Source organism: Nicotiana tomentosiformis, chromosome 2 (assembly GCF_000390325.3).
Source record: "Nicotiana tomentosiformis chromosome 2, ASM39032v3, whole genome shotgun sequence".
Classification (NCBI taxonomy): Eukaryota; Viridiplantae; Streptophyta; class Magnoliopsida; order Solanales; family Solanaceae; genus Nicotiana; species Nicotiana tomentosiformis.
This window is the reverse complement of record NC_090813.1, coordinates 144,388,766-144,415,723: the sequence shown is the minus strand read 5'-3', so window position 1 is coordinate 144,415,723 and position 26,958 is coordinate 144,388,766. Positions and strand designations below refer to the sequence as shown.

At 39.7% G+C, this 26,958-nt stretch overlaps 1 protein-coding gene across 1 annotated transcript; it reads left to right on the top strand.

Annotated features, from left to right (window-relative positions):
• The first annotated feature begins 17,347 nt into the window (after positions 1-17,347).
• Positions 17,348-19,288, top strand: LOC104112657 (2-methylpropanoate--CoA ligase CCL4-like). The gene has a single exon (XM_009622643.4). It carries the CDS (start codon positions 17,390-17,392, stop codon positions 19,028-19,030), a length of 1,641 nt encoding a protein of 546 aa, XP_009620938.1. The 5' UTR covers positions 17,348-17,389; the 3' UTR covers positions 19,031-19,288.
• The last annotated feature ends 7,670 nt before the right edge of the window (positions 19,289-26,958 follow it).

Genomic DNA, 26,958 nt, shown 5'->3' with positions numbered 1-26,958 from the left:
TCTTTTAGAGAATTTTACAACAATGACAGATAGCAACTAAGTGCAACAACAAATGAAAAGCAAGTACAGCCTCTCACGCAACAAATACTCCACTCATCACAACAGCTCAACCACTCGACTCTCAGCCCTCAGCACTCATACTCAATGGGTACCCGCATTCACTGGAGGTGTACAGACTCCGGAGGGGCTCCTACAGCCCAAGCGCTATAATCTGCACGGCCAACTCACATCTCCGTTTCCCTAACACATAAAAATACATGGAAAAATACAAGTTAATTGACTATACAACTCTACGGAATCGACTAAGTCTCAATTTCTACGGTGCACACCCACACGCCCGTCACCTAGCATGTGCGTCACCTTCAAACAAATCACATAACACGTATAATCAAGGTTCATACCCTCAGCTCCAAGTATAGAAGTGTTACTTACCCCGAACAAGCTAAATCCAATACCGAGCAAGCCAAGCGATGCTCCAAAAATACCATCCCGCGCGTACCGACCTCTGAACCGTTCAAAACTAAGCCAAAAGAAACTAAAATACATCAAATAAAGTCTAAGGAAACAATTTCAATTGATAGAGGTCGAATCTTTACTCAAAATCCCAAAATCAACAAAAATTCAAACTCGGGTCCGCACCTCGAAACCTGATAAAACTCATAAAATCCGACAACCTATTCAATCTCGAGTCCAACCATACTAGTTTCACTCAAATCTGACTCCGAATCGATATTCAAAACTCAAAAACTTACTCTTTGAAACTTTAGGCTAAAACCCCCAATTTCTCCTTATAATTCAAATCCAATTACCAAAAACGAAGATAGAATCACGAAATATAATCAAAACCGAGTGTAGACCACTTACTCCAAACCACGTGATGAAAATCGCTTCAGTTTGAGCTCCATAGATCCCAATATGCTAAAATGACCAAACCCTCGAACTTAAAGCTTTTGCCCAGTCCTTTTCGCTTTTGCAACTAAAGACCCGATTCTGCGGAGTCAGTTTTGCGACGTGAAGCCTACTCCTGCAGAAAAAGCTGAAAAAACGACTCTTCGCACCTATGGAAAACCTCCGCTCCTATGCAATCGCATGTGCAACCACTGAATGCGCATCTGCGCATAGGACCTCCCCTGCGCCCAAGGATTTCGCTTCTGCGCACACGCAGGTGCGCCTCTTCCTCCGCATCTGCGATGATCTCCAGCCAAGCTTGTTTGCGCTTCTACGACCAATTGTCCACATATGTGGACTCGCATCTGCGTCCATTCTTCCGTAGATGCGGAAGCACCAGAACCAGCATACTTTCAGCAATGCAACATAAAAATGAAAATGATCTGAACCTCGTTTGAAACTCACTCGAGCCACTCGGGACCCCGTCCAAATATGACAACAAGTCCCATAACATAACACGGACCTACTCGAGTCCTCAAACCACACATAACAACATCGAAACGATGAATCTCACCTCAATTCGAACTTGAATGAACTTTGAACTTTCAACTCCCGAAACTCGCGCCGAAACATATCAAATCAACCCGGAATGAACTCAAATTTTGCACACAAGTCCCAAATGACATATAGAAGCTATTCCAATTCCCGGAACCACAATTTGAATCCGATATCCTCAAAGTCAACTTCCGATCTAACTTATGAACTTTTCAAACCTTCAAATTCCCAACTTTTGCCAATTAGTGTCGAATCCTTCTAGAATATCCAATTGCAAATCCATACATACGCTCAAGTCCAAAATCACCGTACAGACCTAACATAACCATTAAAACTCCGTTTCGGGATCAAATTCACAAAAAGTCAAACTTGGTCAACTCTTCCAACTTAAAGCTTAATCATAAAATTCATTCTTCCAAATTGATTTCGATTAATGAAAACAAAGACCGACAATTCACACAAGTCATAGTACATCATACGGAACTACTCATGCCCTCAAACTACTGTGAGAAGTGCAAATGCTCAAAACGACAGGTTGGGTCATTACATCCTCCCCTACTTAAACATACATTCATCCTCGAAGGTACCAAGAGTTCTTCCAAAGCCATTAAACCACGGTGTAACCTTACCACGCAAATACTCGGGGGTGATACCACATCACCCTATTCCATATAGGCCAGACAACACAACATTACTGAAGATCATTACTTCGACCTTAGCCCGTAAACCTTAGAATCAAATTTACAACATCCGGAATTTCATACAAGACCCGAATCCCGCATCTACACACTGTATAAGCCTGAACAAGCTGTATCAAGCCATAACCATAGTCCAAGACGCAATCACAAGATATACCACATAACTCAAATGCTCATAGCAATAATTTCTGACTACAATAACTGCGCGAAGCAAACCTGGTACCGGTAATAACCCTCATATCAAACAAAACCTAGTTCTAAAACCTTTGTATAGTGCCAATGATGAAAGAAGCACGCAAAAACTCATAACCACTTATCAGATCAATAAGTCATGGAGCTCTCTCTCCTTCGACAAGAACTATAGCCAATTTCTAAGCCGATCAACGACATTATCCTTCTAGATATACTGCAGACTAATCCAATAGCACCCATTCTAGGTCCGATGACCTCATCTCATCACACAACCACTCTAGTGACATGCCACATCAATACATTCTAAAACCACTACCCTCGTAATCTGTGCACCAATAAGCAACAACTCCAATGTACCCCAAACGGAGAATGACTCAAATGAGAGAACTGCCCCGCAAACTCAACAAGTACCACCACAACAGCAATGCTATGAGCCCATCACACATGGTAGAACCAAGACTCACGAATCTATCATAAAGGATCATATCCCAACCTAACTTCGCTGCAATGCGTGACCCCGTCCAAACACTGGTCCGTATGAAATACCTCAAGCCACCATGCTCAAAATCAACAACTACATGCAATTCAACATCAAATACACGAAGTGTATGACCATAACCACAGAGAAGAAAATAGCACAATATACCACAGTCCGGAGAGAACATAACCAAGGTGCAATCAACTATTCGACACTTCAATAACCATCTTGCTCAAATCTCGCTATTAGGCCCAAATAGAACCGCACCATGTATGCTTATAATCAACAAATCACAACCCCTCGTAGCATAGAGGAGTAACACATAGATCATATCAGAACACGAATAAGCTCAACTTTGACCGAATGGCACATCCCCCAACAATAGCATTACGGAGTCGACCAATCCAACCCGGTGTAGAATACCCATCCTCATTGGGCCTACCAATGGGCCTCACTCGACTCTGGTCATCCACAAATATATAAATAATCCTCCAAAATTCCACAATGACCTAACCATAACATATACTATCATCTGGCTAGCTTTGTCCATATCTTCACAGCCCACAACCACTAAACAATATGCTTATGAGAACTCCCGGTCTCATAATCCATAGAACACACGAATTACCATATCTGATCCCAACTCCACCGCCCGAATGTCTTACACATATCTCATACATGATCATCCCACGATGAATACTTCTAAAATTCTTACATGCCGCATAGCAAAAATCTGGATATCAGCAGTCAATCAACCAAGCAAGTACTGCAATACCAATGAAGCATTCGTAAGTCAACACACAGTGCACCTTCTGAAATGTATGCTCTCCTCAAGTAATACCAAGTAGTAATATCATTCGTCTAGTCATCTGAACCCGCCTATGTTTTCTAAAAATTCATGCCCTTCCTTTCAAAACTAAATCGTGACCTTGCACAAGCAAATCTAAATCCCACACAACATACCGCACCTATCACGAATATGAAAAGTACAAGAATCTCATAATCAACTCTGAGTCACTTGCAAACTACATACTCAATTAACCATGAACTTTTCATTTGATCTCATCTAGGAGAAAATCACAACACGCATCACACTCCTCACGCCAACAGAAAATATACACCTTGAACCGTGGTACCATTGAGAGCACTTTGAAATCTATTTGCACATAACCCAACTATCAGAACCGAATCCCTCTAACTCAACCAAGTCACACATGTCGCCAAAACCCAAGAGCATTGCCACAAAACACTTGTAGAGGCACACCACATCATAAGTACCCAAATAATCGATCATATACATTACCGTGCTGATCCAAGCTATTACAAAGTTGTCCTATTTCTCTAAGTTCTTTCCGAATTACCCTCAAATGAACACTACCCTTGCCAAAACACCACGATCCTTAACCAAAACTCACCCTATGAGATTCTAACATAAAGTTACACCGCCCTAAGGCCCATAGGCCACTGTATTTCCTTCTTAAGCACCCCAAAAGTACAAGAACCGAGACACCCACTCTGAAAAGAACTTTTTGTGAATCTAAGGTTGTTTTTTTCACCTTCCTGATACTGAAATGTAAAACTCATAATGATATAGAAATACCGCAAGTCCCGACACCATCTGATGCAAATCTCAGATTCTAGCCATATACAAGTTCGAAAAATTCTCAATTGCCACATATAAATCTTGAATCTATTAGAACCTTCTCGAGAGTCATCCACTGTGCTCAAATCTCAATTGCACCGCCCAAACGAGCCAAACGACATGTGCCCCACTAGCACGACAACACCTAAAGAAGTAACCTTACTTTAACGTAATCGAGCAAAATCATACACCGTGCACACTACATCCGTCACGAATAACAACTCAACTCATTCCATGATTTCCATATACCCATAAAGTGTAATATAACCCGTATCTAGAAATTCCTTTACTCATGTCATCCTCGATCTCAACCTCTACAAGTCATATCTGATTCACAAGTATGCCTCAAACCAAAATCAGTACAACACATAACCACACAATCAAATCGGTAATAGCAGACTCCCCCACTTGGCTCAAAGGCATAGAAAAAAACACTCGATAACTCAAAATACCCATACTTTATTACTGCCATAATCCTGCACCGAAGTTCAACTCAATCATTCATAAGCTCATGTAACACAAACCATCTAATACCTCAATCATCTACAAATCTCGCATTCACCCTCGTGACGGTCAGGTCAACTATCTCTACCAACCCGAACTCAAATCGCACAAATATAACCCATTGATGGAAAAGAAGTCTCCACACGGCATCATAAAGACCACACACTTGTGGATTACCCCGCTGGTTATAACCCACCTTCTTAGCCTCAAATTGACATCTCTCTACACCTTTTCACAAATGTACTACTAGGCAATCATTTAATCTTCCTAAGTCTGAACTTATCAATAGAGCATGAGAATCTAATTCACTCCACAATTAAGCAACATGAAAGATCCTTCAATACACTCATAACTCGAGACTATGCGTCACATCAAGATAGAAATCAAGCACCCGGTAGTCCTTTTTACATCTTAAGCAAACTCTTCTCTCTATAATCAAACCATCTAAACACATTCCGCAGTCACATCATGCTCATCATATAGTCATCCAGTCACTCATCGAGTCACAAATTCCACTCATAGGGACGCTACCGGACATATAAGTTCAAAAGCACGTGCTCACACAACCGAATTTCCCGTGCTCAAGCTACAGTCATAACCCGACCTCAAGTCCTCCAGACTGGCCCATCACCAACACATAGAAAACACATCTCGCATCTCATCCATGGGATCATAAGTCGTCGATGCACAGCTAATACCGAGTGCTCACATGCGCATACGAATCAATGTCGCACGATAAGGAAAGAAAGATGGGAAATTTATCCTAAATGCCCTGTTGTCTCTCAAAGATAGGTATGGATGTCATCATACCGATCCATAAGACTCTACTAGGCACTTGCTCATGACTTGTAGAACCTAAGAACCTAGCACTCTGATACCAATTTGTCATGACCAAAAATTTACCTAGTCGTGATGGCACCTAACCCAACCCATCAGGTAAGCTAATTAACAACTATCCAATTTAAATGAGATTTATTAAGAAAAGAAATAAAAAATACAACTACTTTATACAAAAAATTTTAAAGGACTGGTAGTACAAATCATGAGTTTTAAGATTTACAATTTACAAAACTGGTATGAAATAAAGTACATCATCTGTCTGAAATATACATGAACAGATTAAAATTCTAAAGCTACCAAGATCAAGAGGCATCTATGACCGGAACATAGGTACATCTTCAAATCCAGCTCCCGCCGTGCGCAGCAATATTAGCATCCAACATTTGCACGTAAGGTGTAAAAGTGTAGTATGAGTACAACTGACCCCATGTACTCAATAAGTAACAAACCTAACCTTAGGTTGAAAGTAGTGACGAGCTGGGACACGGGTCAGGGTCCAAATCCAATAACCAGCAACAGTTCATAACAATATGATAAAGATGGTACAAGAAATAATTCAGCTGGTTCACAGTTAAGGATAATAGGCATGCTTTTCAAGTATAACAGTAGATCCCAGATCTTTCACCGAAAACCTCAAAGATATATGAATAAGTTTGAAAGCAATGATTTTCCCAAAAAAGGAACCTTTGAACAATAAACATGATGTTTCATTTTCAGATAGCATGAGGAATATACATCTATATGCCTACATGTCAAATACGCACGACAAATGTAATGCATCTCAATGATGAACTCATGCACTCACACTCTTAGAGTACTCAATCTCACTGTCTCGTATTCTCACTCATCATGCTCACCACTCAGCACACTCAGTCACTCAGTACTGTACAGGGCAGATCCAGCCCAAACATAATAACTGATAGCAACTGCGCTCACTAGGGTGTGCAGACTCTAGAGGGGCTCCTTCAGCCCAAGCGCTATAATCGGCATGGATAACTCACGTGCTTCACGGGCAACTCACGTGCTATAGTATCAATATTTGGATCCGCACGGACAACTCACGTGTATCACGGATAACTTACGTGCTGCACGGACAGCTCACGTGTTGTAGTATCAATATATGGATCCGAACGAACAACTCACGTGCTATAGTATCAATATCTAGATCCGCATGGACAACTGACGTGCTATAGTATCAATATCTTCACAATCAGGCCCTCGACCTAACTCAGTCATCAATCTCTCCAATCTCTCGGGCTCACAATATGATGAAACTAGCCCAAAATGAAGATATGATGTATCAATAAATAACAACAGAGACTGAGATATGATATGCAATGAATGTATATCACGGAGTACGAAATTAAAATTTAAATATATAATTCGACAATAGAAATGATCTCAGTGGGTCCTAATAATACCAGCATTGGCCTAAGCATGATTTCTAATAAGAGTCACAGCTCAGTTTCTCTAACACATAAAAATACATGGAAACATACAAGTTAATTGACTATACAACTCTACAGAATCGACTGAGTCTCAATTTCTACGGTGCACGCCCACACGCCCGTTACCTAGCATGCGCGTCACCTTCAAACAAATCACATAACACGTACAATCAAGGTTCATACCCTCAGCTCCAAGTTTAGAGGTGTTTCTTGCCCCGAACAAGTTAAATCTATTATCGAGTAAGCCAAGCGATGCTCCAAAAATGCCATCTCGCGCGTACCGACCTCCGAACGGCTCGCAACTAGCCAAAAGCAACTCAAATACATCAAATAAATTCTAAGGAAACAATTCCAATTTATAGAGGTCGAATCTTCACTCAAAATCCCAAAATCAACCAAAAATCAAACTCGGGCTCGCACCTCGAAACCTGACAAAAGTCACAAAATCCGACAACCCATTCAATTTTGAGTCCAACCATACTAGTTTTACTCAAATCCGACTCTGAATCGATATTCAAAACTCAAAACTTACTTTATGAAACTTTAGGCTAAAACCCCCAATTTCTCTTTGTAATTCATAATCCAATTACCAAAAACGAAGATAGAATTAAGAAATATAATCAAAATTGAGTTTAGAACACTTACCCCATACCACGTGATGAAAATCGCTTCAATTCAAGCTCCATAGCTACCAATATGCTAAAATGACAAAACCCTCGAACTTAAAGCTCTTGCCTAGTCCTCTTCTCTTTTGCGAACAATGACCCGCTTCTGCGGCGTGAAGCCCGCTTCTACAGAAAAAGCTAGAAAAATGACTCTTCGCACCTGCGGAAAACCTCCACTCCTGCGCAATCGTAGGTGTAACCACTGAACGTGCATCTACGCATAGGACCGCCCCTGCGCCAAAGGATTTAGCATATGCACACACATAGATGCGCCTCTTCCTCTGTATCTGCGATGATCTCCAACCAAGCCTGTTTGCACTTCTGCGACCAATTGTCTGTATCTGCGGACTCACATCTACGTCCATTCTTCTGCAGATGCGGAAGCACCAGAACCAACATACCTTCAGCAATGCAACATAAAACGAAAATGATCTGAACCTCATCCGAAACTCACTCGGGCCACTCGGGACCCCGTCCAAATATGCCAACAAGTCTCATAACATAACACAGACCTACTCGAGTCCTCAAACCACACATAAAAACATCTAAACAATGAATCGCACCTCAATTCGAACTTAAATGAACTTTGAACTTCCGAAACTCGCGCTGAAACATATCAAATCAACCTGGAATGAACTCAGATTTTGCACACAAGTCCCAAATTACATGTCAAAGTTATTCCAATTCCCGGAACCACAATCTGAATCTGATATCCTCAAAGTCAACTTCCGGTCCAACTTATGAACTTTCCAAACCTTCAAATTCCCAACTTTCTCCAATTAGTGTTCAATGCTTCTAAAATATCCAATTGCAAATCCGAACATATGTCCGAGTCGAAAATCACCGTTCGGACCTAACAGAACCATCAAAACTCCATTCCGAGATCAAATTCAGACAAAGTCAAACTTGGTCAACTCTTTCAACTTAAAGCTTAAATCATAAAATTCATTCTTTCAAATCGATTCTGATTAACCTGAAAACCAAGGCCGACGATTCACACAAGTCATAGTACATCATACGGAGCTACTCATGCCCTCAAACTAAAGTTGTTTTAGCATGTTAAATCCTCTATTTAGTAAATTCACCCTTACGTGTCGTATTTGGAATTGATTGATTCATATTCTGCCCTTGTTGCCAAACTAAACTCTTATGTGCCCTAATTGATGTTGTTGCCTCTTTATTGCCTTGTTGTTTTTTTCATAATTGCTTAACCTTAACTGAAGTTATTATTATTTCTTCCGTAATTACTTAACCTTAATTGAAGTTATTATTATCTCTTCCATAACTGCTTAACCTTAATTGAAGTTATTATTATCTTTTTCGTAATTGCTTAGCCTTAATTGAAGTTTTGTTATCCCTTCCATTGTTGACATTTTCTTATTTGGGGTCATTGATTCATGTTATCTCTCTTATCGTCGAATTGTTCTTTTGTGGAATCATTGTTACACATTATCTCTGCCTTGTTGAGCTATTCTTGTTGAGACCATTATTCTCTGTTGTGTCTTTCTTTGTGAGCTCGTTCTTCCATTTCTTTGTGTTCTGAAGTTCTTGTGTTGATTTACTTGCCGTACTCTTGTGTTATTGTTGTTGTTGTACTCAGTATTGTCGAGCCGAGAGCTATGCGTGATTGTGGTCTAGAAATTGTTTTGAGAAAAGGTTATGGCATATGGGAACATGTGGTGAAAGACCTTATATTGTTGACATGAATTGGGATAGAACACTTGCACAAGCATACACGTAATTAATCACCCATATCGGTTTAAGAAGAAGAATCCTCATGTTATTGACCATTTACATGTACTCTCGTTTACTTACCTTCTGTGTGAGAGTTGTTCTATTGGCACGTGAGTTCTCTATGTGGTCATGAATCATTATTATTGTGGGCACGTGAAATGTCCGTACGGATATTTGATATTGTCACTACCTTGGCACGTGAGTCGTTCGTACAGTTATGAATTGTAATGTGGGCACGAGATGCCAAGTGATTAGAGTTCACGAATTGGGACCCGTGAAATGTTACTATGAGATGAAGTACCTCGGGAAAGTCTTTGAACAAATCTTGTGTGGAAGCGGTTGCCCTTATTGAATTATTACTTGTTCCCTATACTTGGTTTTACCGGACTTTGACTGTATTCAGCTTACTCCACGACGTTATTACCTGTTTGTTTTCCCTGCTGCTAATTGTTGCTCTTAGTTTCCTATTACAAGCACTATTTGTTATTGTTATCATGCTTAGTTTTATTCTGATATTGTTCCATGTTAGTTTCGCATTCATACTTGTACATGGTATTTGATCTAGTAGGTGTCTTGATTGTCCCTCATCAATACTTTACCGAGGTTAGTCTTGATACTTACTGGTACCGTTATGGTATACTCATGCTATGCTTTTTGCATATTATTTTGCAGATCAAGGTATACCTGTCATCTCATTCGCAGGCCTCAAAGTTACCTTTTGATATTGTACTTGTACTGTTTATTTCTATTCCGAAACAGTTGTACTTAGAAGACTTTCTAGTAAACTCAGTAGATCTTATGACTTGTACTACCAGTTTTGGGATTGTAAGCTTTGTATAGAAGATTTATGTTCATGTTTAATAGTTTTTGGTTGAGTGTGCCATTAATTCAGTAAGTGCTAGGCTTACCTTGTCCCTAAGGCTAGGTGTCATCACGACATCCTACGGAGAGAAATTGGGGCCGTGACAGTAACAAGTAGGAAGGAGTTGAAGATTTTAATGATGATGATGAACATTCACAAATTAAGTTAGAAAAATATTAAATAAAGAAGTTCTAAATTCATTTAATTATTGTGTAGTCTTATTCGTTTTGAATTATATCACATTTTGAGATTGTTTGTTGCACAAACTATATCACTATGATATTTGAGTTTTATCAAAAAGTTATTTAATGATTATATAATTTGTTTAATTTAATTACATAAAATTTTATTATTGGTACGTGCATTAAGATAAGATAACATTGTTCAAATATATAATTAACGTGCTCAAACAAATCATATCATATAAACTTTAATATGTTTAATATTCTTTAATAATGTACGCGCAAAGCGCGGGTACTAATACTAGTATGCCCTTAATAACTCTCTTTTTCCTCAAAAGGAAAATGATTTATTAATTTAAGATTCATGATGTATCTTTCCCAATATGGAAAATTTGAGAAAATATCATTGATTAAATATTTTCACAACAACAACATACGTGTTAGGATAGCTACGCCTAAGGGATAAAAATATTCACCTTTACTGAAAATCCTTATCCTAAGAGATAAACATGGTAGCTGATATCCCTTTTAAATTCCCTCTCCCTTTAGGACCGTTGTATTGAGTAGTATTTAAGCATCGTTGTATTATACGCATAGATGAAGAAATAAACAGCTGATTCCTATAATACTTTCATGGTATTAGAGTGGAGTAACGAATCAATTCCCTCAACGACAACAAACCCTTCCATCACTACCTCTGTTATTTCATCCCAAAACATAGCTATAGTAGGTTCGACAGGAACAACTAATGAAGCTGGATAGGAACAACTATGTTCTGTGGTGATCTCAAATACTTCCAGCCTTAAGAGGTTATGATCTAGAAGGATATGTTGATGGAACTCATAAATGTCCATCCAAAATTATTGCTAGCAGTTCTCAGAAGAATGCTCTTCTGCAAAAGCCACCATTAATCCAGCCTAGACTGCTTGGAGAAGACAAGATCAACTTCTCCTGAGTTGGCTTCTCTCTTCACTCACAAAAAGTGTTCTAGGGCAAGTCGTTGGATGAGCTACGACTCAAGACGTGTGGAAAACACTAGAGACCATGTTTGCCTCTCAATCAAAGGCGAGATTGATGCAGTTACGTCTTTAATTTCAGACGACTAAGAAAGGGACGCTATCTATGACAGATTATTTACAAAAGATGAAATCTACTGCTAATAATTTAGCTGCTGTCGCGCAGCCCATTACTGATGAAGATCGTATGCTTCATATTCTTGGAGGGCTAGGTCCAGATTATGATGCCCTTGTTGTATGTGTAACCTCTAGACTTGTAACTATAACACTTGTTGATCTACATGGACTTTTGTTGATCCATACGTCTAGACTTGAACATAGCACAATTGTTGAACAAGGTTTTGAAGAAGCAAACTTCTCTGGCATAAATTTCAATGCTAACTAATCCAAATCTATAGGAGATGGTGGTTACAAGAGATATTCTAATTCAAATTATTCGGGTGGTGGAAGATCTAGTATAGGCCGTGGTCGTGGAGGAAGAACTGGTAATGGCGCTCATGGACAAAATTCCAATGGGCCCTCTCAATGTCAAGTGTGTAACAAGTTTGGACATACAACTCTCAATTGCTATCATCGTTTTGATCATATCTATCAAGTTGTTTCCAAAACTCACATGGTTGTTTACGTTGCCCAGCCTTATATTCTGTCGGATCCTGCTTAGTATCCTGATTCGGGTGCCACAAATCACCTTACAAACGATCTTAATAATTTGACACTCAAAGGTTACTAAACTGGCACAGACCAGATCTTGGTAGGTAATGGAACAGGTTTGCATATTTCTCATATTGGTGGATCAAAATTGATGTCCACTTCGAAAGATCTGCATCTTAAGAATATTTTATATGTGCCTGAAATTATTAAAAGTCTATTGAGTGTGGCTCAATTTACTGTTGACAATAATGTGTATTTTTAGTTTCACCCTCATCTTTGTGTTATGAAGGATCGAGCAACGGGGAAGGTACTACTGCAAGGTAGACTTGAAAATGGACTCTACAAGCTTTTCTCCTCTGGAAGATCTCATTGGCATTCTGCAAATAAAATCCAAGCATATCTTGTGTCTAAATCTTCTCTTGATGTTTGGCATTATCGTTTAGGAATCCTTCACTTAAAGTTGTTCAGGGTATTATTAACACTTTATTTACCAGTTCAAATAAATAAAAATTCTAGTGTTTGTTCATCTTGTCAAAAAGGCAAAAGCCATAAGCAACCTTTTCCTGTTTTATCCTCTCTTTCTGTACATCCATTAGACTTGATTCACTATGATGTATGGGGTCATGTTTCTTATTTAGCAAGCAATAAATTTTGATATTATATTGTTTTTAGTGATGACTGTACAAAATTCACTTTGTATTATCCTTTGTTATCTGAAAGTGAAGTTTACTCTATCTTCTTGCGTTTTAAGTCATAAGTGAAAAATTATTTTGAACGCAAGATCAAAGTAATTTAGTCAGATTGGGGTGGTGAGTATCAAAAGTGTTCAAATTATTTTGAACAAACTGGTATAGGTCATCACATATCTTGTCCTCATACCCATGAACAAAATGGTTCTGTCAAACGCAAACAACACCATATTGTTGAAACTGGCTTAACCTTATTGCCTCATGCTTAATTGCCTATTCACTTTTGGGATGATGCCTTTTCTACGGCAGTGTATCTCATAAATCGAATGCCTACTCCTATTCTTCGACATATTTCTCCTTATGAGAAGTTATATCAAAGAATTCCTGATTATAATTCCTTAAAGGTTTGTGGGTGTGCTTGCTATCCATACTTAAGACCTTATAACTCCAACAAGCTTGCTTTTAGATCATCTAAATGTGTCTTTCTGGGATATAGTGCAAATCACAAAGGCTACAAATGCCTTCATGTTCCAATTGGTTGTACATATATCTCTAGACATGTAGTATTTGATGAGTCTAGTTTTCCATTCATAAAACCCAAACACACTACATTTGAATCATCGTTTGCTACTCAAGCTGCCTCCACACTGCATGTGATAACTCCTTCCAGTTCAACTCATAATCCATTATCTCTATCTTCTTCACCTCTATGTGTTAACTCCTCAATTCTATCCTCTTCTCCAATTCGTTCCAGCAATCCAGTTTGTTTACCCTCAACAGAACAAGGTTCTCTTTCCCCATTATCACATTCAACTGCTCCTACCTTGTCGCTTACTTTAAATCTCCCCATTGACTTGCCTCCTTTGCCATCTACTGTACCAACTCTAGAACCTAATGCACTTGTAAAGTCCAAACATCACAATCAGTCCCCTTTCGTTCCTCATCATATGGTTACTCGCCGTAAAGCCAAGAGTTCTCAGCCTCGTGCTAATCTGTCCACCAAGTATCCACTTCCTAATTCATCTCTACCTCTTGAGCCCACTTGTTTTACTCAAGCCAATAAAAATATTCATTGGAGAAAAGCTATACAAAAGGAATACAATGCCCTCATTCAGAATGGTACCTGGACTCTTGTGGCCATAACTAATGCAACAAACATTGTTGGTAGTAAATAGGTGTTCAAGCTTAAACTTAATCTGGATGGCTCTATTGAGAGGTACAAGGCTCGTTTAGTTGCAAAGGGATTCAATCAAGAGGCTGGAATCGATTATCCTAAAATATTTAGCCTGGTGGTTAAACCCACGACTATACATGTCATCTTATCTCTAGCCTTGTCCAAAGGATGGTGTTTGTATCAACTTGACGTCAAAAATGCTTTTCTCCATGGAGAATTGCAAGAGGAGGATTACATGACTCAACCTTCAGGTTTTGTTGATCCTAAGTATCCTACACATGTTTGTCGCCTTCATAAATCTCTATATGGTTTTAAACAAGCCCCTCGAGCTTGGTTCGATAAGTTAAGAGCTGCCTTATTACATGTTGGGTTCATCTCGTCAAAGGCAGATCCTTCACTGTTTATTTGCAATTCTAATGGGATTTTGACCTTAATCTTGGTGTATGTTGATGATTTGATCATTACAGGTAACTCTGTGAATTTTAGTACTGATCTAATCAACCAACTTTTTGCTAAGTTTACGTACAAGGATTTGGGTATGCTTCATTATTTTCTGGAAGTTAAGGTCCATTACAATGGCTCAAATTTAGTTCTTTCTGAATCTAAATATATTCGTGATCCATTTCAACGTGCTAACTTAGAAAGGGAAAAGCCTATATCAACTTCTATGGTAGGTGGCTTGTAGCTCTCTAAATCTGGTAGTGAACCCTTCTCCGACCCAACTTTGTATCGCAGCCTCGCAGGAGCATTGCAGTACATCTCAATTACTCGACCAGATGTATCCTTCTCTGTTAACAAGCTTTGCCAATTTATGCAATCTCTTATCCTTGCTCATTTTCAAGTTTTGAAACGAGTGTTATGCTATTTAAAGGGTACAGTTTCCTATGGGCTACATCTCCAGCGCTCCTCTAAGCTCACTATTTATGTTTTTTCTAGATGCGGATTGGGCTGATTGTCTAGAAGATAGGAGGTCTATACATGGATATTGCATCTTTCTTGGTCCTAATTTGGTTTTTTGGTGCTCAAAGAAGCAAAAGGTTGTTGCTCGTTCTAACACCGAATCTGAGTATAGAGGCTTAGTTGTTGCCACTGCTGAAATTACTTGGATTCAGCACCTTCTCCAGGAATTGTTTATACCTTTGCCTACCGCTTCAAAGCTTTGGTGTGATAATTTATCCGCTATATATCTCACTGCTAATCCCGTGTTTCATGCTCGCATGAAGCATGTTGAGCTGGACTTTCACTTTGTTAGAGAGAAGGTTGCTTCGAAGGATCTTGAAGTTGGTTACATCAGTTCCTTAGATCAAATAGTTGTTACTTTGACAAAGAGTTTATCATCTTGCCGCTTTATATTTCTTCGAGACAAGCTTGTTGTGATTGATCCCAAGCTGCACTTGAAGGGGTATGTTAGGATAGCTACGCCTAAGGGATAAAAATATTCACCTTAACTAAAATCCTTATCCTAAGGGATAGACATAGTAGATGATATCCCCTGTAAAGTCTCTCTCCCTTTAGGATTATTGTATTGAGTAGTATTTAAACATCATTGTATTATACGCATAGATGAATAAATAAACAGTTGATTCCTATAATACTTTCAATACCCAGTATATTCTCAACAGGTAGGATTAAATATTTGCACAAAACTAAAAAAAAATGCATTTGGATAAGAGGTTCCGATAAGTTTTAATTTTTTAAAAACATTTCTGAAAACAAATGTAAAATATTTTTGAAAAACTTTAACCAAATAAGTTGTTCGAGAATTTGTCAAGAGCTTTTTACATACACCCAAATTCGGTACAAAAATATCCATAACAAATGGAGGGGAATCAAAATCAAGGCAAAATATCTCTAAAATTTCCATTTCACGTCCGCTTAGACCACTTCTAGCTAGTCTGATTCGTCAAACCACACACCCCTTTATCTGTCCTCTAGCCTCTTTTAATTTTTTTTAAGCTTTATCCATCTATATCTACAAATTCACTAATCCAACTAATTCTAAATTTCGCATTTAGGGCCCACTTAGAAAGCCTTATTAGAAAGTTCTCCTTTATCAAAGTTCAAATTCAAGTTTCATCTATCCCACTACACGTTTTATATGGTGTTCCCTTTTTCAAATAAAAATATGGGAAAAGGCCCAAAAATAATTTTATGGTATTCGAAATGGATCAATTATAACCCCCGTTTAAATTAGAATCCAAAAATGACCTTATCGTTATAAAATGGGTCTAATAATGCCCTTGTGTTATTCAAAATGGATCAATAATGCCCTGGATTTTTTTTTAAATACTTTTAAAAACTGAAAAATATATATTCTGTAAAAACTAGAAAAAGAAAGGAATTTGCAAAATATATATTTTTAAGTCTTTTCAGTTTTTTTAAAGTATTTGTTTTGTAAAAACTGAAAAAAAAATATTTTTTTAAAAACTGGAAAAAAAAACTCTCCTAAAGCAGTGGACTACATATGCATTAGTTTTTAAAAAATAAAAATATTTTGCAAAATCTTTTTTTTTAATTTGACGGTTCAATATTTTTTCGGTTTATTTTTATAAAATAAAAAATCTACCATAATTATCGGTACAGTTATAGATTTATATAAAACATACAGTTTTATTAAAAAAAAACCTAAAAATCGGTTCGGCACGGTACGATTATGTCGGTTTATTCGGTTTTTAAATATTCATTTACAGTTATATGTCGGGTTTTTTTTAAATAAATTTCCAGTTTTAAAAAAAAAAAAAAAAATTCAATAAATTTCCAATTTTTAAATTTTTTTTTTTCAGTTTTTACAAAACAAATACTTTAAAAAAACTGAAAAGACTTAAAAATATATATTTTGCAAATTCCTTTCTTTTTCTAGTTTTTACATAATATATATTTTTCAGTTTTTAAAAGCATTTTAAAAAAAAATCAGGGTATTATTGATCCATTTTGAATAACACAAGGGTATTATTAGACCCATTTTATAACGTCAGGGTCATTTTGGAATTCAAATTTAAATGAAAGTGATAATTGATCCATTTCAAATACCACAACATCATTTTTGGGCCTTTTTCCTAAAAATATAGTAATTCCACGTAACTCGCTTTAACCCATCTGTCTCCTTGGATATATACTTCTCTAGGCTAAACGTATTAAGCATTGTCATACAAACAACAGAAAGCCTAACCGATGGATCAGCTAAAGCCAAGACCACCAAATTCAAGTCCTCTTACTCCTCTTACCTTCTTAGAAAGAGCTGCCACCATCTATGCCGATTGCCCTTCCGTTGTTTACAACAATATTACTCACACCTGGTCCCAAACCCATACCCGTTGTCTGAAAGTTGCTTCCTCAATTGCCTCTCTTGGTATCAATAGAGGTGATGTCGTGTCAGTTGTCGCCCCTAACGTACCTGCCATGTACGAGCTGCATTTTGCAGCTCCGATGGCGGGTGCTGTCCTTAACACCATCAATATCCGTCTCGATGCTCGCACTATCTCTATCCTCCTCTATCACAGCGAATCGAAACTTATATTTGTCGATTGTCAATCAAAGTCGCTAGTTCTTGAAGCGTTATCCTTGTTTCCGCCGAAATCCAACCGTCCACTGCTAGTTCTCATCGAAGATGACGAATTCCCAACTCCACAAACCAGTGAATTCATCAGCACGTATGAGAAATTAGTGGAAAAAGGGGATTCGGGTTTCAATTGGGTTCGACCCAAAAGTGAATTTGATCCAATTGTGATGAATTACACTTCTGGTACAACCTCTGCCCCAAAAGGTGTGGTTCATAGCCACAGGGGACTTTTCATTATTTCATTGGACTCTTTACAACAATGGCTTGTTCCAAAACAGCCCGTTTATTTATGGACACTTCCTATGTTTCATGCTAACGGCTGGAGCTATCCTTGGGGCATGGCCGTAGTTGGTGGAACTAATATCTGTTTGAGAAAATTCGACGCCAAAATCATTTACGACTCCATCGAAAAACACAACGTTACTCATATTTGTGCTGCTCCTGTGGTACTCAACATGTTGTCAAATTCCCCTGATAGCAAGCCTTTAAAAAACCCTGTTTATATTATGACTGCAGGATCTCCACCCCCTGCATCTGTCCTGTTTCGAACAGAGTCGTTAGGATTTGTAGTGCACCACGGATATGGGCTAACAGAAACTGGTGGGCTAGTAATTTCTTGTACGTGGAAAAATCAGTGGAATAAATTGCCTGCAGCGGAAAGAGCGAGGTTGAAATCAAGACAAGGTGTGAGGACTATAGGGATGACTGGAGTGGACGTTGTGGATCCAGAATCTGGAGTCAGTGTAAAACGCGATGGTACGACGTTAGGTGAAATTGTCCTAAAGGGTGGCTGTGTTATGTTAGGGTACCTTAAAGACCCCGAGGGAACATTAAAATGTATGAAAGATGATGGTTGGTTTTACACGGGGGATGTTGCGGTTATGCACCCTGATGGGTACTTGGAAATTAAGGACAGGTCAAAGGATGTGATTATAAGTGGTGGTGAGAATTTGAGCAGTGTCGAAGTAGAGTCAGTGTTGTACGCACATCCAGCAATTAATGAGGCAGCGGTTGTGGCACGACCAGATGAATTTTGGGGTGAGACTCCGTGTGCATTTGTTAGCTTGAAAGGAAAAGAAAAGGCAAGTGAGAAGGATATTATAGAGTTTTGTAGAGCCAAATTGCCACATTATATGGTGCCAAAGACTGTGATTTTCAAAGAAGAGCTGCCAAAGACTTCAACTGGGAAAATTCAGAAGTTTGTGCTGAGAGATATAGCTAAAGGTATGGGGAAAAGGATGAGCAGAATGTAGAGATGAGTTAACTCGGCCTAGTTGTGTCAATGACTAGGTTCAACTCATTTGGATTTCTATACAAGTGTTTATCAAAAAGAAAAGAAAAAAAACTTTGCATCTTTTTTCTTTTTTTGTATGTGGACAAAACAAGGAAAAATAAGAAATATGAATGTGGACACTTGCGTATGGTTGTTAAATTGTTAGTCTCATGATGTTATGGACAAAACAAGGAAAAATAAGAAATATGAATGTGGACACTTGCGTATGGTTGTTAAATTGTTAGTCTCATGATGTTATGGTTTAAATAATTTATTGCTCCAGGTTTCTAGTTTCTATACGACTTTGTGGAGTTGACTTTTTGTCTTGATATTCGGAATAACTTTCCGTCTAATTTATTATTACTCGTAAGTTTCTACTACTTGTAAAGTCGTATTTGTTGGGCTTTTGCGTCTATATCCGATTTGGGGTTCACAATTTAACCTATACCCATTTTATTAAAACAATTGCAAGTCTGCCCACGTTAAAATTAACTTCAGACTTATCGGGTCTGCAGCTAAAAAAAAAATAGTCTGAAGTGAAAAATAATTGCACTTCAGATGCAGTTAAGGTCAAATAGGTCTGAAGTGCATCCAATGGTTTCATGCACTTAAGATCAATAAGTCTGAAATGAAAAATTGCACTTCAGATGCACTTAAGGCCAAAAGGTCTGAAGTGCAATAAATGTTTTCCCACACTTAAGGCCAATAAGTCTGAAGTGAAAAATTACATTTCAAATGCACTTAAGGTCAAAATGTCTAGTTTACCCTTAAAATGAGTAGCAACTGAATTGATACGCAGTTTAAAGGTTATGTGATTTAATTTAACACGAACGATCTAAGAATAGAAAATAATTGAATTAAAGAAAAATAAAACGATCAAACCAAACGTGATGGACGATTAAGCCTGGCTTTATGATGAACACTGAAAGTTGGTTCCGATCACGCCCTCGAAACGGGCTCGGTTGCAACTAAATAAACAAGCAGCTGAAGAACACTTTGAACAGTAGAGAACAAAAATTGACTTTATTACTTTGGTATGCATGCCAACAATGACCTTAGAAATGAAAAGGTTTTCCTTTTTATATAGTAGGAGAGTTTCAATCCTAGTACAAGTCTAAATAAGGTAAAAATCTTTCTCTTCTGGTAAATTGTGATACGCCGTCGATATCGGGTGAGATTTGCGCCGTAATATCCGGTTAAGGGCGGATATTTCGGCTCCTCGTTTGTCTCCTCTAACCGTCTTTCCCTTAGCCTCGATTCGTTACTTTGCTCGAACTCGATTCTTCTCATGTTTGGCCGTGTCCGATTCTTGACGCACCATTCGTCCTCCCCGGGATATTATGTATGGGAGCCCTCGGTTTTACCCGAGGCCATATACGACCGCGCTGTCTTCTCGTTTCTTTATCGGAAAATCGAAGGTAACTTTATCCCTAATTTTACCCGCACACAGATAGTTTCCTAACTTTTTGGAGATCAGGTTTGTATTAACGACGAGAAGTGATTAACTGACCCCGGTTCCTTCTTCCATACGCCACAAGCGAGTTGACAAGTTAGTGAAATGTCCCATTAGTCGCATCGTTCTGACTTCGAACACGTGTCAGCCGCCGGTTGATCATCCTCGGTGGGTATCAAATGCGAAACGTCACGTATTCATTATTTCCCTCCTATAAAAGCTCCAGTTTCCTTTTTTCACTTTTTTACTTTCCGATTTCTAATCTTCTTGAGTTACCCTCAAATTTTTACTTGTTCATCATTCCCTCAAATATTCACAAATTGTTTTTCACTTCTTCATTTTTTCATCTTCGGTCTTCAAAGCTTCATACTTTGCCTTTAAATCTTTAAACTAGATCTTCAAATCTTCGTCTCAATCTTCAAACCTTCATATTTCCAAAGAAAGATGGCAAAAACCTCAAAATCGGTGCCTCAAAACACTGCTCCTTGAACATATGCCCAAGCCGCAGATTCCGAAGCGACCCTTTTGGTAGCAACTCCGAAACCTTCCCTTAAAGAATTTATCCCCGGAGGCTGCTCCATAGATAACGATTTTAAGGTCAAAAAAGCCTCCAAACAAGGGGATCGAGGTGAGGGGGCGTGGAGGTATATCTGCTCCATCCAAGCGGTCCGGGAGGATTGCATATGGGAAGGCAAAGACGTAGTCATTCCCGGTCTTGATGAGGACATCATAATACACGTGGAGGGATACTTAAGCATTTATACATATCCCTTCACGCTCGGTTCAATGGATACAGTGATCTTTGACTTTTGTAAGAGGTACGAGGTTTTCCTCGAGAAGATCTATCCGTCCTTTTGGAGGATTGTGACCCTCCTTCGTCACTTTGCCAACAATACAGAGGAGCCCCGATTCACGATTAACCATCTACTATGTGTCTACAGTCCCCGAATCTTCCGAGGGTGGTTAATCAAGCTTGCCCGACGGGCAAAAAAGGCTCCCTTCTCGAGCATCGATTAGGACAGCGACTGAGGTTGGCAAGGGAGGTTTGTACGGGTAAAGACCGAAGACCTTATTCCTTCCGAGTATCTGTCGTTCCCCGAGAAGTGAAACTCAAAACGTAAGTTTGTTTCCTTTTAATTTATTCCTTTGAATTTATCTTTCTTTTACCAATGCTCACTTTTTCTGATATGCAACTGTCTGCCGAGTCCCCAACACAGTTCCTCGCTTTAAGGATTGGGTCGAGGGCATCTGCAAGCAACTTACATATTCCTAGCGCGAGTGGCGCAAAATCTCCAGAGGCAAATGGGAAGCTTGTTCCCATGGTGAGTGTCCTTCTTCTCCTAGTTGAATTTTCCTCTATGTCATTTTTATTTTATCGTCATTTTGACTAAGTCACTTTTCTTTTTTTTTCACAGTTTTTCCCAAGACCACCGAGCTTCGAGCATTTACCGAGGAGGTGGCCTCGTACCCATCTAAAACACCCTCTGCTTCGGTACAACCTACTGCCGAGGCTGCTGCGAAGAAGGAGGAGAAAACAAGAGAGAAGAAAAGGTCCCCTGACTCCTTGGATGCTCCGCTGAGGTCAAGAAGAAGAGGATTGTGGTTAGGGTCAGAAAGAGTACCAAGAGAAGTACTTGTGCCTCTCTACTGGCTCAGGGACTATCCCTAGGATGATGACATGGAGTTTGTCATCTACGAGCCGGACGATGCTGCATAAGAGATGGTGGCACCAGAGGGAGTTGACCGTAAGGATGAACCCTCCTCAGCTCAGGAGCCCGAGGAAGAACCTGTGGCCATTGCCCCTCGAGAAGCTACTCCGATTACGACAGAGGTCGCCGATGTTATTGACATCTCGTAGTCACCGTCTCACACGGAGCCTTTTTCGATGAGGCTCACGCCGTTACAAAAAAGCCGACTGAGGCATCACGGGCCACGGTTGAAGCCCTTAATTGTTTTTCAAAGGCGTTGACGTCGGCATGCTAGAACACTACTCTGGTTTTGGCCACTTGGAGATCCTGAAAAGGGATGTGTCGCCAGGGTCAGGCCGACCGAGTTCTAGCCCAAAGAGTGTCAAGCAGTTCTCCACCCCGAGTGTGGACCCTGACTGGAAGAAGACGGTCATGTTTACAGTACCGACGGATACTAGGATGTTATTCGGGCCGGTCGGTGTGGCCAGCTACTTTCGTTCCTTGGTAACCGAAGTGGACTAAGTGAAGATGAATGAGGTGGATGTGCCGAGCCTCTTCAACGAGGCACAACAGGCATTGAACAGGGTATACTTTCTTCCCCTTATATCTTTAAAGAGTTCATTTTGCCTTATGGATTTTAACGATTTTGCCTTTTTTATGCTTCAGGCCTCAGTGCTTCATCATGAGAGCTTCCATCGGTCTCAAATGGGGGTGAGTCACCTCGAGTTCGAGCTCAAGCATCAGGTCCAAAGAAAGGACATGTACAAAGCTCTTTGTGAGCAAAAAGATGAAGTCCTCAGGGACCACTTCATCCTCCAAGCCGAGCTGGAAAAATCTCAAAATGAGGCCTCGAAGCTAAAATGGGAACACGCCCTTTTGGTTGAAACGGTAAGAGTGTTTAAGATTAATAACGAGAGGTTAAGCACAAATGCTAATGCCGCAACCTCGCAGGTCCAAGAGAAGATAGACATAATCGACCAGCTTAGGGTCGAGATGGACGAGGTCAAAGTCTCAGCCGAGGAGTTGAAGAGCAAAATTGATCTCCTGGCCTCAGAGCGCGATGCCTCTAAAAAGGATTTGGCATCGACCAAAGTATAGCTTCGGATGATGAGAGAAAAAGCCAACAAATGGTCTTCGTAAAATGAGGAGCTCCAGGCACAACTCGACTCGGTCGTTACAGAATGAGATGCTCTCGGCCAAGAATACACCACACTAAAGTCCAAATTGGAGACGACTTCAAACGAGGCCCGAAGTTTAGGACATGTTGGTCCAGTACAAGAACGATGTGGAGGTAGCCGAGGCTCGTGTAATAATGAAGACCGAGAATGTGAAGTGGTTATCTCTAAGAGATACCCTTGAAGAGGTCCATACCCAGGGGATTGACCTAGCGGATGAGATCGAAGAGGCTTGAAGACGAGACCAAAGCGAGATACCAGCCCGACGGGCAGCGAGTTGGGCTTTGATGAAGACTAGGCGTCAAATTCCTTAGTTAAACGATTTAATCGGACACAGTTATTCTTTTCCGAATGTGGCTCTTTTCATGGCCGTAATTCGAGACCAAGTAACTTGACTGGGTCTAAAGTAGTCTTTTTTGTTTTAAAAATATGTAAGGACCTTACTTTTTAAGTAAGGACTAAGACATTTCCGATCCGTTTAAATTGGTCGTGGCCTTTAGTGTTTGGGCCCTGCCTAGTAGGCTCGGTGCCTCCGGGATTTAGTAGCCCGAATTTCCTGGCCTTATCATCGGGTAGCAGTCCCAGGTTCGAGGACGCCCGTAGGCGTAAGGGTTTTGAACCCAGCATTCGTTTTAATTAACTTTAACGATGATATTTCTTATGTAAATGTAAACCAATGAAACATAGAAGGCAAATTTCTTTTATTACATTGAATGTCGTGCAAATAATCGATGGTACCAAATCTATTTGTCGTGGCGAGAATGAGCTATGTGGGCACGGTTCGTTTGACTGTTTGACCCTTACGATTAATCTTAATATTCAAGCCTTGCTTTTAAATATAAGAATGCCTTCTAAATTTCCGAACTTAGGACTTCAATTCTTGACTTAGGGTGTGATGGTCCCCTAGTATTCGAGACTGAATTTTAAAAGCTCGAATACTATTGATCTGATACGGACGATCTCCAGTCCCCGATCTTCAAAACTAGGGTAGCACGCTTACTGTTGCCTCGTTAAAAATCTTTCCGTAAAACCCACTTCGGGAAAAAATAGATCCAAGAGTAAAAGAGTGCAACACGTACTTTCAGAACTAATCCTTAGATTTGACTTTGCTTGAGTACCTGCATGGGTTAGTTCAAAGCGTAATAAACCACAAAGAAAATTGTATTCATACCTTAGAAGTAGTACTGCTTTAAGTGTGCCACATTCTAATTGTTGAGTAGTTGTACACCATTTGTGAACTCGAGCTGGTACGAGCCTTTCTCGGTTATATCAGTGACTCTATACGGTCCTTCCTAGTTCGGACCTAATTTCCCTTTATTGGGTTCTTTGTATGCAGTGTATCTTTCCTTAGTACCAAGTCCCCGACTTGGAATTGTCAAAGGTTTGCCCTTCAGTTGTAGTATCTCCCAATTCGTTGTTTTTGGGCCGCTAACCGGACTAGGGCGGCCTCTCGCCTTTCGCCTACTAAATTTAAGCTCGTGGCCATGGCCTCATCCTTTGTCGCTTCCTTAGCATATTGGAATCTTAGGCTCGGTTTTGCAACCTCTACTGGTATCAAAGCTTTTGCGCCGTAGACTAAAGAGAACGGTGTTTCACCGGTAATCGACTTCGATGTTCTTCGATATGCCCATAGGACCTCGGGCAAAATTTCTTTCCATTTTCATTTTGAGTCGGTCAATCTCTTCTTCAGGTTCTGCAGTATAGTTTTGTTTGTTGAATCCTCTTGAGCGTTCCCATTTGGGTGGTAGGGTGTCGATAAAATCTTTTTGATCTTCAAAATCTTTATTAATCTTGCCGCCAATGAACTGTCTCCCGTTGTCACATATGATCCCAGCAGGTACCTCGAACCGGCATATTATATGATCCTAGATGAAGTCGATGACCACCTTTTCCCTAACTTTCTTGAACGCATTTGCTTCGACCCACTTGGAGAAGTAATTAGTCATAAGTAAGATATACTGGGCTTTGCCGGGTACCGACGGCAAGGGGCCGACGATGTCCATTTCCCGTTTTATGAACGACCAAGGGGAAAGGATCGGGTGAAGTATCTCACCCGGTTGGTAGATCATCGGGGAGTGCCTCTAACATTCGTTACACTTTTGAACAAAGTCTTTCGCATCATTTTCTATCTCGTTCCAGTAATAATCGGCTCTGATTAATTTTTGAACCAAGGATTCTTCTCCCGAATGGTTTTCACAAGTACCCTCGTGTACTTCTCTCATCACGTAGTCGGTCTCCCTGGGACCCAAGCACCTTGCTAACCGTCCAAAAAATGATCTTCAGTTTAATTTTCCTCCGACCAAGCTAAACCTGGCAGCCTTAGTTCGTAAGGCCCTCAATTCTTTTGGATCCGATGGCAATTTCCCTTTTCTGAAGGTAGTCTATGTATTTATTTTTCCAATCCCAAGTCAAGCTTGTTCAGTTTATCTCGGTGTGACCTTCCTCTATCACCGAGTTTATTAATTGCACCACCGCTCCAGAATTGAATTCATCAAAATTGACTGACAACCCTAGATTAGCCAACACATCGGCCTTGTTATTTTGATTGTTGAACATGTTCAATACTCGTATTGCCACCCTGATTCGGTCTAATAATCCCAGTTGTTCCACGACTCTCCATCGGATGATGTTTGCCGAGCTACCCGGATCAATTAACACACGCTTTACTCGAGATTTATTAATAAGTACGGATATTACCAATGCATCATTGTGCGGTAGAATGATGTCCTCGGCGTCCTCGTTGGTGAACAAGATGGACCCCTCCGGAACGCAGTCCCGAGTGCATTTTTCCCTTGTGATAGAAACTTTGGTGCGCTTTATCATTGACCCTTGTGGGACATCTACTCCCCCAATGATCTTGTTGATCACGTGTTGAGGCTCTTCCTGCTCAAATTTGTTTGTTGGGGTCCCTATTTTTGAAATAATTTTTTACTCGGTCACTTAGAAATTCCTGAAGATGCCCATTGTTGAATAGACGGGCCACTTCTTCCGTTAGCTGTCGACAATCTTCGGTCATGTGACCGTGAGTATCGTGGTATTTACATATCAAGTCATGATCTCTGTGTGCGGGATCGGACTGAAGTGGCATTGGCCATTTGGTCTCCTTGACGCGGCCAATGGCCGACACTATACTCGTTGTTTGTTGATATTATTGTGATTTGTCCGTCCTAATGAGAGACTATCCAGTTCACCAATTGTTTTTACTCGAAGGCAAAGTGTGACTGTGTTGAGGATATAGTAAGACGGCGAATTCGAAAGCTGACGGATCAATCAGAACAAAATACTTGAGGCTTAAGAGATTTTCAAGTGATTGGTATCTGGGGGGTAATACTTGAACTCTCCTCTAGCATTATTGAGACCAAAGGATCCCTTTCCAGTTATGTTGTTGCAAAGACATCTTATATTATTAAACTTTTTCATTAGGACTCACTCATCTGTTTTTCCTACCTATCTGCTTTATTATCTTTTGACTTGTGGACATCTGAGTATGAAAAATGAAGGAATTATAATAAATTTTTTTGAAGCAAGAAACGGTAACTGTGTCATCTTGGACAATAGGCGTTTGGATAATATTTGGTTGAAAAAAAATAGT

Bases quoted from the DNA above. Each gene is read 5' to 3' on its own strand.
- LOC104112657 (XM_009622643.4), top strand. From the start codon at position 17,390: ATGGATCAGCTAAAGCCAAGACCACCAAATTCAAGTCCTCTTACTCCT.